The sequence below is a fragment of the Tachypleus tridentatus genome, chromosome 13 (genome assembly GCF_004210375.1).
Source record: "Tachypleus tridentatus isolate NWPU-2018 chromosome 13, ASM421037v1, whole genome shotgun sequence".
NCBI classification, from domain to species: Eukaryota; Metazoa; Arthropoda; class Merostomata; order Xiphosura; family Limulidae; genus Tachypleus; species Tachypleus tridentatus.
In genome coordinates this window covers 170130595-170145065 of record NC_134837.1, presented here as the reverse complement: position 1 = coordinate 170145065, position 14471 = coordinate 170130595, and the positions used below count along the sequence as shown (strand labels likewise).

General features: G+C 33.3%; 1 protein-coding gene across 4 annotated transcripts in view; it reads left to right on the top strand.

Moving 5' to 3' along the window:
* LOC143238572 (urease subunit alpha-like) overlaps window positions 1-14471 on the top strand; it is a 62282-nt gene that overhangs the window by 10001 nt on the left and 37810 nt on the right. For all 4 annotated transcript variants that reach the window (XM_076478924.1, XM_076478923.1, XM_076478927.1 and 1 more), the window contains exons 3-10: window positions 4289-4355; window positions 4616-4698; window positions 8331-8435; window positions 8705-8860; window positions 10447-10524; window positions 11708-11787; window positions 12698-12803; window positions 14377-14457. In XM_076478924.1, the coding sequence (XP_076335039.1) occupies window positions 4289-4355; window positions 4616-4698; window positions 8331-8435; window positions 8705-8860; window positions 10447-10524; window positions 11708-11787; window positions 12698-12803; window positions 14377-14457 (756 nt within the window). The remainder of the gene's footprint in view (window positions 1-4288; window positions 4356-4615; window positions 4699-8330; window positions 8436-8704; window positions 8861-10446; window positions 10525-11707; window positions 11788-12697; window positions 12804-14376; window positions 14458-14471) is intronic.

The following is a 14471-nucleotide window of genomic DNA, read 5'->3' as shown; positions in this document are numbered from 1 at the left end:
TCCCAAAATAAAAGTACGAAATTGTTGTATAAGCTACTGTAAAATAGGATTAAGACGCTGACATTTAGTACAATATTCCGGAACGAAGGGATTAGTATGATTTACCCACGGACATCTATTATTTATTTCTTATATGTTACTCATATTATTTATTCCGAGTGAAGAAAGAGAGCTGTTAGAACTTACCATTTTATTGTTTATTTGTTTGTTTTGGAATTTCGCACAAAGCAACTCGAGGGCTATCTGTGCTAGCCGTCCCTAATTTAGCAGGGTAAGACTAGAGGGAAGGCAGCTAGTCATCACCATCCACCGCCAACTCTTGGGCTACTCTCTTACCAACGAATAGTGGGATTGACCGTAACATTATAACGCCCCCACGGCTGGGAGGGTGAGCATGTTTGGCGCGACTTGGGCGCGAACCCGCGACCCTCAGATTACGAAGAGCACGCCTTAACGCGCTAGGCCATGCTAGGCCCCTACCATTTTATAAAATTTAACTGTTTGATAGAGCTAGATTATATGCAAACCGTATGGTTCACTAAGTTACTATGTCTACTTTACTTCAAGGCCTTGAGACAATGTATGCAAATTATTGCAGAAATAAACCATAATGTTCTCAGTTTGTTAAAATGTTAGCAGTATTTTTTGTTTCAGTAAACAGTCGGTTACTTTCGATACGTTATTTACTGTATGAAAAAGAATGAAAATTAACTTCTCAAAAAAGAAAGTTCCCATTAGCATAGTATTTAAAAAAAAATTGTTTTCTATAGCACGTAATCCAAGGATTCGTCGTTTTCGACCTGCTCCCACAAATGCGTGTTCCTCACTTTGGAGCGGTAGGTGCGATATAAGAATGACATTCAAATAATACTATTTAATCAGAGAAGTAACGGTGACTGTTGTTGACTAGATAACTTCCCTAGGTCAGCCACTTTAAAATTAAGAATAGTTTTGAGTAGACACCCTTTATGTAGCTCTGCATGAAATTATGATATAAATGTATAATAAGGGGTTATTTTTTGATCAGACTTTAGCTTCATGTAAGTATTCCAAACAAGGCCCTGAGATTGAATTATTAATTTTATTCCCTTTTTTATGAGGAATTAGGGTGAAACCATGATTTGCACGATTATTTATTCATTTGTTAATTTCTTTCATAGAACTGTCTGAAAGGTTATTCTGCGTTTTCTCTATTTTATAAATTCATTTTCTAAGTCCTTCGTTCACTTTACTCTGTAACTCACCAACAACACTTCATCTTCTTTGTTTGTTTGTGTTTTTTTATGAAACTTTCGATCAGTTTTATTTTCTTAAATCTAAATTTCCATTGATAAAATACAAATATTATTCAATCAATAAAGTAAAATTAAAAGTTTGAAGCCTATCTGAGATTAATAATAAGTTACTTCCTGTATTATAGTCTTAATGCTGAGAAGGCTAAAATTTTGTCACAGCACTATTTTTAATTTGACCTAATCATGGCGGAAATAACGTAGATACTAACTTCCGATTTCACTGCACAACATTTTTTTTTTTAAGTTTTTGCTGATTGTAACAGGTACCTGGTGGGTATGCACAAATATAGTTTTGGTTTTGCTTCATCACGTAGGAACTCTGAGAAATAGACAGTTAACTGTTTACTGGCAATAACGTATTTAATTGCGTTTCTAATACGCTATTAAGTTCAACATAATTAAAAGTGTTTTGCTCCTAATTTTTGTTTGTATTCAATGTCCGGTGCATCACGTTGCAGTGTTCAACAGTAGTCAGCAAGCATTCACGGATTACAATTGCCCCGATATCGTTTTTCCATTGTAGCAATGTCCTGGTGAAACTGAAGATTTCGATGAAATAGTACGTGATGAGCAAATTTGGATGTGATTTTCGTGATCAGCAGCCAAAAAATCTATAAGGAACACCCAACAGTGTTCAAGAAGCAAAAACTTTGTTGTGCAGTGTTTTCAGAATCCTCTGTGATAGTGTTCTTATTTTCGTATCTTTCATTCTAGAACCCTTCTATGGGTTATCTGCGATAAATTTGTTAAACTGAATATCCGTTAGGTACATATTGCGAATCTGTTTTTGCTGTGAGAGAGGATTTTAAAATCTGCCGTTAAAGAATTTATTAAACTAAATGTTACTCATCATTTCATACCTAAGAATTGCTTGTTTATTCTTTCAAATCTTTATTCGATGACTTAGTTTCGCAGATTATGCACGGTGCATACAGTCCTCACAGTTCTCGTATGGCGATTCTAATCAGCCTCTTGGTGTGCAGTCCTGATGTTATTTCCAGCTTCAAATATTTTATTCATCACTAACGTTCTTAGGCTGTCTTAGACTGTGGCCATTCTATGCATGGCCATCGAAACACCCTATAAAACTTAATTCGATTTAAATATTGTCCAAACCACTAAATTCACCGTTAAATTTCCACCTTGATACACAAATAATCTTCACTTCCTACAACATCATTCTCAAACCAATACCTTATATTCATTCATTCTCCACTGTTTGGTTGGTGAAATTATTCCATGACAACATAATCTCACATAGCGTGATAAAGCTCTTACCAAGACTTGCTCAGAAGTGTAGTTTCTATCGATGTCTTATTAGACCGCCTAAGTCAAAAACTCGCCTATAGTAGAAGTCTTATGGTGACAAACTTTCAAACCTAACCCTCTATAAGTCTGTATTACATATCTCTTATTTTCAAAATTTATTTAATACTCACAATTTCAATTGTTTTTAACAGTTTTTATTTAAGTAAATTAGAGCCTTTAGATTGCGACATTTCCATTTTAAATTCCCAATCTTAGATTATTTCTGTATTGTTTAGACCTAGCGTTTTGGAGGTTGAACAACTAAATAACCACATGTGTTTCTTTCTCTCATTCCTTACTTATGTTTATGAAATTTCAGCATATGTTCAGGTCTTGTTTTGGTCTTCAAACAATAAAGTTTGAATCCAGTTTTCACCCTGTAAGATACGACCAACGTTGGTCAAGTTAAGAGAAAGTACGTTTCAAGCGTGTATTGTCTTGTCTTTTCGTTATACATTTAGTCCAGTCAAGATTTACTTTGTATTGTCAGTAAATGGGGACTAGACAAAATAGAATAAAATGAAAGGCTGTGTTAATATTTGGTTTGGATGTTACTGTTGAGTTGAAAATATTTTTGGAAGTATCAAGTGCAGTACCGATGAATTTGCCTACCCACCATGTGCCCAGTATTTGTAGAGTACATTTCTACGTATTTAAAATGCATGGAGTTGAGTCCATAGACTTTCAGGTTTCCTCGTTCATTCCTCAACTATACTAAACGTTGGACATACTTTTTGAAATCCTCAATCCAGACAGGTGAATAAGGAAAGTCTTAAAAGTGTCCAGACTAGTCTTTCTATTCATTTGTAGTTGCTATAATATATCTTTCAGATGACATTTTTCATTGATATTGTATCTATGTAATCTCAAAGACTCGATTTTTTTTTGCATCAGAGCAAATGATATCAATTCTTTTTCTCTCCAACGTTCATTCGTCTGTACATGTGTTCACAAAGTAGTAAGAATGTCCGATGACACTCTTGTTTTATATTTGCAGTTAATACTTGATAACAACCATGTATTGTTGTAAGTAATGAAAATATTACTCCTTTAGTGTTTTTTTAAATTTATTAGCCACCTAGTGGTAGCACGATTAACTCATTTTCTTACCGTTTTTACATACAGTTGCTTTCTGAGAACCTTTAGATTTCCAACAATGAATACAGTAATTTGACAGCGTGCGTTAATTGCTGTTTCACTGTATTTTGGTTTTTTGTTAGTATAGTTTTGATGCTCGTACACTTGTATCGAACATGAATACTGCACTGAACTATAAAGGAGCGTGCTACAACGTGTGGAAAATGAACACGTTTATCACCCCATGTGCAAGTCGTATCACGTTTTATTAACATCTAATTGGAACTGACGCTGTTATTTCTGTTGATTGTAAATCTGTTACTCAAGTTACCAAACAATGTGATAAATAATTTCAGGTTGTTCTTAAGCACAAAGATATACAAAGGATTATTTGTGCTGAGCCTTCGAGTATCGAACTGTGACTTTTATTGTCATAGGTCCAGAGATTTGCTGCTGAACCAGTGTGTGCGTGTGTGGGGGATAGTATTCTCCAGTACTTTTTTTTAACTATAAGTGTGAAGACTAGTTATTTAATTAAAAACCAAGATGCAGCTTTACTGTTAAGAACAACTATTATATAATGCAAGTTTTTCATCTTATTTTTACAGGTACAAGAGCTGGTTCGGGATGGATACACTGTCGCAGATTTGATGGATAAAGGGAGACACATGCTAGGTAGGTTTTCAATCCTTTGATGTATGTCCACACAAATGAAAGTAACAATGTAAGAATTTGAATCAAACAATTTCTTAGAATTTCAACAAAGAAAAATTATAGCCTTATACAAAATGAAAAGCATTAGTATTGTAAATCAAACGTTTGACGTTCACCTGCTTAACCAGCATTTGCTTCACTGTCCTTGGCTTGATAAGAAATTTGCTTTTCTGATGCTATGTCATCTTTGCTAAGCTTTATTACTCTCGTTTGTTTCGAAGGACGTCGCCAGGTGCTTCCGGGCGTCGAGGAGATGATCTCGGAGATTCAAGTGGAAGCAACCTTTCCTGATGGAACTAAACTGGTAAGCAAAAGATTCCTTCAGTGAGTTTACTGGATGTTCTATCCAATTACCGTCAACCCGATTTTGCAAGTAATTCCAGAGAATTGACGGCTGAGAAAACATCTGTTAAAATATAAAGAAAATGAATTGGCTTTGAATTTCGCGCAAAACTACACGACGGCTATCTGCGCTAGTCTCCCCTAATATAGCAGGTTAAGACTAGAGGGAAGGCAGCTAGCCATCACCACCCACTGCCAACTGTTGAACTACTCTTGTACCAACGAATAGTTGAATGGATTGACTGGCACTTATAACGCCCCCACGGCTGAAAGGGCGAGCATGTTTGGTGTGATGGGTATTCGAACCTGCGACACTCAGATTACGAGTTGAGTGCTTTAACCATCTGGCTATGCCGTGGCACAAAAAGAAAATGGAATGATTAAAGACAAATGCATGTGGATTGTGGGGAAACCATTATTTTTGTGTAGAAGAAACATTTTATTAACTATCCTTCAGACAAATTAGAATATTATCTGTATCACACCGCACGAGGGTCACTTTAATGTATATTTATGCTAGTCCTGAAATAAAAAAAACATAAAGTAAAATGCCTTTCAAATTTCCGTAAATAGACTACAATGTGTCTATCTGTCTGTTTTTCAAATAGCAAATGATATCTGCTGTGTCTACTCAGGGAAATCAAACCTCTGATTTTAAGCGTTGTATATCCGAAGACGTACCGCTGCCCCAGAGGGGAACAAATAGATAACAATATTTTGCTGTTTTTCATCTTGAAGTTATTTCGTCTTTTACTTTTAATCTTCAGGGATAAAAAGTGTTTCTGATTTGAATGTTACATTTTCATTAAGAAGAACTGGAATTTATTCTTTCGATTCTACAAGTCAAAGCGAAATGCAGGTCTTAATTTTTTTGTAGCACCTTATCGTACTTGTACTTTGACCTTTTTGCCTTTTGGCGAGTTTGGATAAGAACTGTAGAGTAGCTTAATTGAAATCATACTTTATACAGATACAATGTAATCTGAGCTCTAAATGATCTTTAGCAGTCTGCCCTTGAGAGCTAAGATCCGAGTAATAGTTGCCAGGTTTCGTCACTAGTTATCAATCATATCATCACCTGATTAGTACAAAGGATTTAATTTTGAAAAGTTCTGTGACCAACAGTCTTTCGCTCATCCTACGTCCCTGGTATGATGTAGAAACGTTAACACCAGTAAACAAGTTAACACATGTAAGAAATTTCGTTGATAAACTAAAGAAGCAGAGAAATATTCCCAGAAAACTGTTCTTGTTCTGAGGAATATTCTGTTTTTGTGGTTCGTCCCTGGTTAATACTTTATGAATAAAGTAATTATGCGCCAGCTTACTATTCGGTGAATAATATTATGCTGTATATACCACTCAAAAGGAGAGAAATAACCTTTATGTTTTAACCGTTAGGTACTCCTTATACTGTTCCAATCCTGTAGATCACTCATCTTTCATACTTCAAACCAAAGAAACTTACAGTATGTTCAAATTAACAGTTTTAATATACACGTATAGTTACAGAGGGTTTTCTTATTATAGATATCATATTATTGCTAGCTACGGATCTGGTTTTCGGCACATTTTCCAGTTATAGGTGTCATATTATCTCTAGCTTGGGGCTGGTTTTCGGCACGTTTTCTAGTTGTGAGTATCATAATGTCACTAGCTCCTGAGCTTGTTTTCGGCACATTTTCTGGTTATAGGTGTCATAATATCTCTAGCCCCGAAGCTGGTTTTCGACACATTTTCTGTGCTTCACGGGGATAAATATCTCCCCGATAATTCTCTAATAGTAAAGCATATTTACTATTCTAACAGAAATTACTTGTGAAACGTACGAATTCGAACAAGGAGATTAGAGTTTAATGTTGGATCAGCCCTTAATACGCTTCCTAGACTCCTATTTCTAGAAATACTTTTCTAAATAGCTAATGTGGTAGCGTCTGGTCGAGGTCATTTCCATTCTCTCATTACAGAACACGCACATAACCTTTCTAAAAAGACAACAACAGAAATACGCAACCCACGGCTTAAACAAGTCAAGACCTCACTCACAATTACGATGTTTGGTAAACAAGTATGTAGGTTTGTAAATACCTAAATTCGTGGCGTGAAACATGTGAAACAGATATTTTCACGAATACAGACGATAATGTTCGTTGGAAGCTAGTGTCTCAGTTATTCAGAAATAAAACTGTCCTTTTTTTACCGTTTGTGAATTTTCTGCCACGCTATTATTTTTTTTATTTGTATTTGTTTGTCAGGTACTGTATAACCTTGTATAAGCTTGTCAGGTACTGTGTAATATAAGACAATATCCATACTTACGCACAACCTGTTATTTGAAAATTGCTTTCAGATGTGAAATATAACTTAAATTCTTGATATATATATTTAGTTTAAAAGAAGCTTATTTCGAATGTACAGTATTTATTATTTCTGTTTAGTTCCTCCCATTTTTGGTCACCTAATGTTTGTAAGAAGTATTATAAGGGAGATCGGATTTTTTATGTCACTAAACGTTAGAAGCGTAATTAGTGTAGGACGTTCGTTGTATGAAAATTCTTAACGATAGACGTCTGACCAGGGATGGTGATTTTTGTGTCGTTTATTGCAGGACTGTTAACTTGAGTAGCGTCATCAGTGTCTCGTATTCTCTCAGTACTAGCATTTGTAAGAAATATAACCAGTATCAAACTTTTCAGTATTGGCTCTGTCAGTACTAATCCCTGTAAGAAATATAACCAGTATCAAACCTTTCAGTATTGGCTCTGTCAGTACTAATCACTGTAAGAAATATAATCAGTGTCGGTCGTTCTGTGTTGTTCAGCGTAGTAAGATTACCATTTGTGAGAAACGCGATTAAAATGGGTTGTTTATCCTTGGTATCATTAAAATAAGCTGTATAACAATAACATTAATCACATGAATTTTAATGAAAGGAACACACAATGTTTTTTTTTTGTACATGACGTAAGAAAATATAAAGAGCAAACTAAAGTGTTCTCGTTAATCGTGAGAGACTATAGTAAGTGTAATAAAAACATAAAAAATATATTCAGTGTGTTTTCAAATTAAACTTGTACAGGTAACAAAAGTGCCAGATCGATAAATTAATGGCGCCATTATATATATAATCATAGATCGAATTAGAAGAAAAAAAACCATCTTTCTGAGCCTTTGGTTTCTTGTCGGCTCAGTGGTAAGTTTCACAGGTTATAATGTTAACAAATCGAGTTTCCATACTCGCTTTAGGTAAAGCAAAGACAGTCCATTATGTAGCCACGTATTGATAAGAAATAAAGGCTATATGCGCTGTGTTCACAGCAAGTATCAAGTCCAGTTTTTGAGTAATATGTTATAAGTTATTAAACTTTTCGCTGAGCAAATGGGGAATATATCTTTATGAAGCCAAAGTTCATTGTTTTTCTTAAAGATTGAAGCACTTCTAATCTTGGAACAGGTGTAAGCACTGTAATTGGTTTGTCAGACTAATGGTAAAAGAAATTGAGTAAACATTCCAATAAATCTAATATCCTACTTTAAAAGCATATACAAGTATCATTTTTAAACAAAACTCGCTAATATCAGTTTTATGTTTAGGTAACTGTGCACTCTCCCATATCAAGAGAAGATGGCGATCTCTCCCTAGCACTGTATGGCAGTTTCTTACCAGAACCAGACTTGGAGGTATTTGGGGACGAACAGGTAACAGATTTGATACTTTAAAAATATATATATTAAATGGCTTCGTTTCTTATGTGAGATATAATTATTTCATTGTTCTAACAGAACGACTAACTTAAAAAATTACAAAATACAAATTCATCATTATCAGTTTATATGTCTTTTGATAATCTCGTTGATTGTGCTAACTCGAATTGTAGAACTAGTTTACGTTTGTGTTAATAATTTCAGCGATTCTTTCATTGAAAACAAACAATTATAACAGCTGCTCTTGTTTCTTGTTTATGTAGAAAACGCAATCTTGTATTCCTGTAATAGCTGACGAGTCTGTCATTGACCAGCCGCCAGGGAAAATATTTCCTCAAAATTCTGAATCTTTAGAACTAAATGCTGGTCGCAAAACTAGACTTTTGCGTGTTACAAGTTTATGTGACAGGCCGATCCAGGTTAGTAACTGTTCGTTAAAAAGGCTAAAAGCGAGCTTAGGCCAAAACTTTTAATGAGTAATAATTCGTAATCACTGTAAAGAAAATTCGGTTTAAAAATTTAAAAAGAACAAATGATATATATATATATATGTATAGAATGGTACTACTTAATAGTGAAGGTAGTGTTAACTTCAAAAGTAAGGATTATAAATACACAAACTCCACGCGTGTAAAGTATGTATGGCCTAACAAAATAAGTCTAAACAACATCAAACTACATTAAAGACGCTACATAACGTAAACTAATCGTCAGTGTACAGATTTTAATCTAGGATATGAGATGTGCCCTGGGTTTTGGAGGTGACTTCGGAATTAGGGCCCCTATTGTCATTTATTATTTATTACACGCACCAATTTCGCGATACTTTTGGAATTTCTTACTTGGAGCTTAGAATGTCAACGTCAGGTGGTAAGTTTGTTTTATTTACACCCAGTAGAACAGCTGTAAGTTTACAAATTAGAACACTAAAATCAGTGGTTCGATTCCTCCTTGTGGACCCAGCAGATAGCCCGATGTGACTTTACACACACATTTGGAGAGTAGTCACCTTCCTGCAGTTGTCTACAGGCAGATAATGGTGAGATGTTGTAGGCTTCAGAACCCACATTTTGCTCACCTAATTTGTTTTATTTATTTTTATTATTTTATTTTATTATAACATGCGAGATGAACGGATGTTAAGACTGATAAACAAGTGTATCTATGTCTACCTCCAAAACGTGGAGAAATACGTATCCCATACTATAACCTGCAATCTGATGATTCTTTTAATGTATGTAGAGCCTTTATTGCAGCTTTTGTGTTGTTTGGGCCTGTTTTGTTCTCTAAAATGATATGTAATATATTAGTAATTGCTTCATCAAAAGCATTTTAAAAGGGGAAAACAAAATTAAAACGTTTTTCTTTCTATTTGTGAAACCTAATATTTCTGAAATACATAGTCTGAAAATACTATTGGCATATACTAAGGAAATACTTTTATTCTTAGCTATAAACTTTGGTATTTTCAACTTGAATAGAATTCAATTATACAACACATGGTTTAAGCAGCCATGATGAAAGTGCAGAGCATATTGAGTGGCATATTGTAGCTTAAACCTTGGACTTTGTGACACACAGCTAACTACCAAACCAAGTCCAGTACAAAAATGTAAATAAACATAGTTATTTATTGGGTTGAAATAAAAGAGAAAACAAAAATTGTCAATGAACAATATGGTTATATATTTTGTGTATGGCTTTACAGACGTCAATTTCATTATAAGTGAACCAGATATACTCAAAGCTAAATACTATGTTATATTTATGTTATAATGAGATGTATGTGTAATATTTTGTGGTATTTTATTATACTGTTTCTTAACTGGACTTCATTTGTTTAAGTAAGATAATTATAACTGTTTTTATGTGGGTTTGACACTGTCTTGAACATTAACTGTTTATACCACCATGTTGTGCAGTGTTGATGTTTTTGGTTGTTAGTATAAGAACAAAAAGTACACTTTCAAAATACTGTTAATAATAATTTTTGGGGTATTTACAGGTTGGGAGTCACTACCATTTTATAGAAACTAACAAGTCATTGGTGTTTGACAGAAGTAAAAGTTATGGTATGAGGCTGGTGAGTTTAGTAATTCATTTGTGGTTTGTTTGATGCTTCTTTTTGCACAAATATTTTACTTAAAATGCCACCTAAGGAATTGCAAAAAAGGGAAAATGTTTGAAATAGATTTAAAGTGTTCCTCTTGCTTGATTTGAAGCTAACTGGTTACAACCAAGAGAAGCAATACAGTCGTGAAGCATGTAACGTGTAGTTTGAAACCAGCTAGCTGGATACAGTCAAGTGAAACGACAGTAGGACATTGTTATAAAGCATCAAAGTTAGTGTTATGAAAGATGGGAGAAAGTAATGCAATCAAAATTAATTTTCTGAAATATAAGTCAAATGGATTAATGTACCAGAAAAGCAAAAGTGAACCTGTGATACTTAGTATGAGATTAAAGAACTATGGGGAACCAGCTGTGTTTGTGCACTCACAAAATCTTACTTTGGAGATGGTATTGATTAAGTTTTTTAGTGATTCCTCTTCCAACAGGCTGTACTGAATGGCACAATGAAAGGACATTAGGTGATTTGTTTAGAATTTTGTACAAAGCTACATGATGACTACCTGCATTAGCTGTTGTTAATTAAACAATAATAAACTAGAAGGAAGGCAGTTAGTCAACAGCATCCACTGCCATCTCTTGGGTTACTCTTTTACCAACATGTAATAGGATTGGCTGTTACATTGTAATGACCCCATGACTGAAAGGACAAGCATGTTTGGTGCAATAGTCGAGTGCCCTAACTGCCAGCTACAAATGAAGGGATGTGGAAAACATATAAAATGGGAGTTTGTATTTTGTTATGATTGGTTCTAAATGGTATTGTTATTATGGTTGTACTTGCCTGTGGGCTTAGTTTTATATAGCATAAATATGAATGAAGAACAAGTTCAATTAAATTATCAACTGTAATACCTTATTAACCAATAAATATTATTTTATGAATATTTAGAAGAATACTTTAAATTGATTTAAGTAAAGAAAAATCATAAAGGTGGTTTTAAGAAGTATAGGATATGATTTAAGTATTACACTACTTTTGAATATAAACATTTCCTGCAGCAACAAAGTTTAAAGTATATTCGTCATTTTGCTTGTGACTTCTATTTTGCACACATTGATTTATTATTTTTAAGTGGTGAGTGTCTATTAATAAAACAGGTTTAGGAATAACATAATATGTTTCTATTTTCCAGCACATTCCAGCAGGAACAGCTATTAGGTTTGAACCAGGAGAAACTAAAGACATACCACTTGTGGAAATAGCAGGAAGAAGGTATAATTACAGTATTTAATAGTATATTGTTGTTGATAAGGTGCTACAATAATTATGTATAGTGTTCTTATTGAAAAATCTTGTTGCTTCAGTCTTCCTCGTAGTTCCTAATTTTACATATTTTGCTTTTTCCTTAATTTCCCTATACCTATACTGTACCACATCTTGTCTGCCACAGATAGCCTTGAAGCTTTGTGCCAATAAACATTGAATACTTACCTACCTACCTTATTGAAAACTAGCTGTAGTTATTTGTCCACTTACACTACCTTACTGAGAGTGAAACAGTAGGTTAAAGAGATATTTCTTGGGAAATAGCATATTTGTTTTTAGCTGTTAGTTGAGTCCTTTTTTACTGTAAAACTAAAATGTTCAGTCGTAATAATTAATAAAAGATGTTTATCATAGGAAATGTATTTCCATATTAATTTATAACTGAGAAGTTAAAGATATGAGTGATGCAAGTGAAGTATAACCTTAAGTTCCTAGTTTTAAAAATTATCGAGTATTATTAAAAATATTGAATAACAGTAGATAAATGTTCCATTTTAGGTCTTTACCAGGATAGTTTATTTGATAAAGAACTATTTCCTTGTATGCTTTATTTTGTTTTTATGGCAAAGCTTTGATTGAACCTGGGTAAGTACGTAATTATTTATGCATCTGTTGTGTCTATCACATAGTGATGTTGGTGTGTTTAAGAGCATGTTTATTATAGAAGCTGCCTGTGTTCTAGGCCTACTGATGTTGTTGACAAAACAGTTTTATAGCTTAATTCTGCTGTTGAAAATAATGTTTTGAAACTTTTTGTGTCCTCATTTAAGCTGAAACTGTATGTGTAATCTCTGATGTTTTTTTATGTTGAACATTTATTTGCACATACTATTTTAACTCGATGTAATTCTTCCAGAGTTGTCAGAGGAGGAAATGGTCTTTGCGATGGTCCGGTGGATCCAGTAAGATTACCTGACATTCTCAAGAGAGTTAAAATGTTAGGATTTGGCCATCAAGATCAGGTATGATTAAATCATTATGTCATCTGAAAATCAGTACCAAACCAAATTAGTGAATCCAATTTTAAATCCCTATGATATGATCTTTTAATTTTTCAAGTGTTCTAATGATCCAATTTAGATATTTTTGTACATTAGTTGTTAACAAATGGATGAGTTCTAATTTCTATCTTATTCTAAATTCACATGAATTAAAAAAAACAAAACAACTCTCCACATTGGATTGTTTTTAGTTATAATAACATTAAGATACACTTACTGCATCACATTATTCTTATTTGTATTTTTATGTCAATATTTATAAACGTAATAAACACTGGGAAGAAGTAATTAATTTTTTCTTATGCCTTTTAAGAATTTTAACAAAAAATGCCTTCACTCTTACATTTAGATATGGAACTTTAAGAATGTCTATGACTCATTTTAATTGTAAGGAAGTGTTTCAAGAAAGTGAATGATACTTGGGATTTTATTTGACTCATTACAACAAAGTACAAAGTTTGATTTACAAAATAAAGGGTATTTACTGAATTCATCTGCTTAGTATTAGTATCATAAACGTTTTTGTTATTTAACTGTGGTTTATTGCAATGAACACTTATCAGAAATTATAATTAAAATTGAAAAATTGTATGTCTCATCTTTCTGGAATTCCACTATAGAAAAATGAAAAACTTTATTTAAAATAAACTGAAAAGGCAATTTCTTACTATGTGTTTTGTATTGGGAGAACACTTCTAGCAGAAGTGGGTAGCACTCAGTATTTAACAAAGAATGTAAAGCATGTGACTTATGATACCGGATTCTTTGAATAAAATTGATTATACATTATCCCACATTTTGAATTTTTCAGAAATAAATATTGGGGCCATTTACTTATATAATGTCACCCTGAACTGTGTCTTTACATTAAGAAAAATAATTTCAAATAAAACCTTAAGAAAGCTCGTTTAGTGGAAATGGCTTCTGTCTTATCATTGAAAAATTGTATTTTTTTTTTCAAACGTGTAATCTTGACAAAATACAACTTCGTAAGTTCCCCATCTATAAGGTTTAGGGCTTGAAATGCTAAGTTTTAAGTTTCAACTCCTTTGTTGGACATATCTTTGCACTTAGTAATAAGTAAACAAACAAATAAAATGAAAATGTATAGCTATGCCTTCTTCGAAAGAGAAACTATATATTTTTACATCAACTTTAGTCTCATAGTAAGAACACTCTCGTCACTTATGAACCAGATGTTTGCAATATAGTTTTGTAATTTGAAGCTTCAACAAATCAGGAACCATATTCAAACACAAAATAAACATTTTCATTCTGTATAAATGTTGATCTGTATAGAACTAAGGACGATTATTGATTGAAATGTGTCCTTGTGTTAGCACTAAGCTATACAATCACCTATCAGTGCTTTGTTGTTCACCCTGAGAAATTGAACCCCAGGTTTTAGCACTGTAAGTCATTAAAACTGTTGGTGACCTCTTGGGATTGATTGTGGAATTTAAACTTATTTTGGCAGAAATATTGAACTGATGCTATATTTTTAAATAAATGTATGAAACAACCTTTCTTTCAGAATGAAGACATAACTGGACCAAAGTGCACGCTACCAAGGTCTCAGTATGCTAGAATTTATGGACCTACAGTGGGAGACAAGGTAAATATTCAACT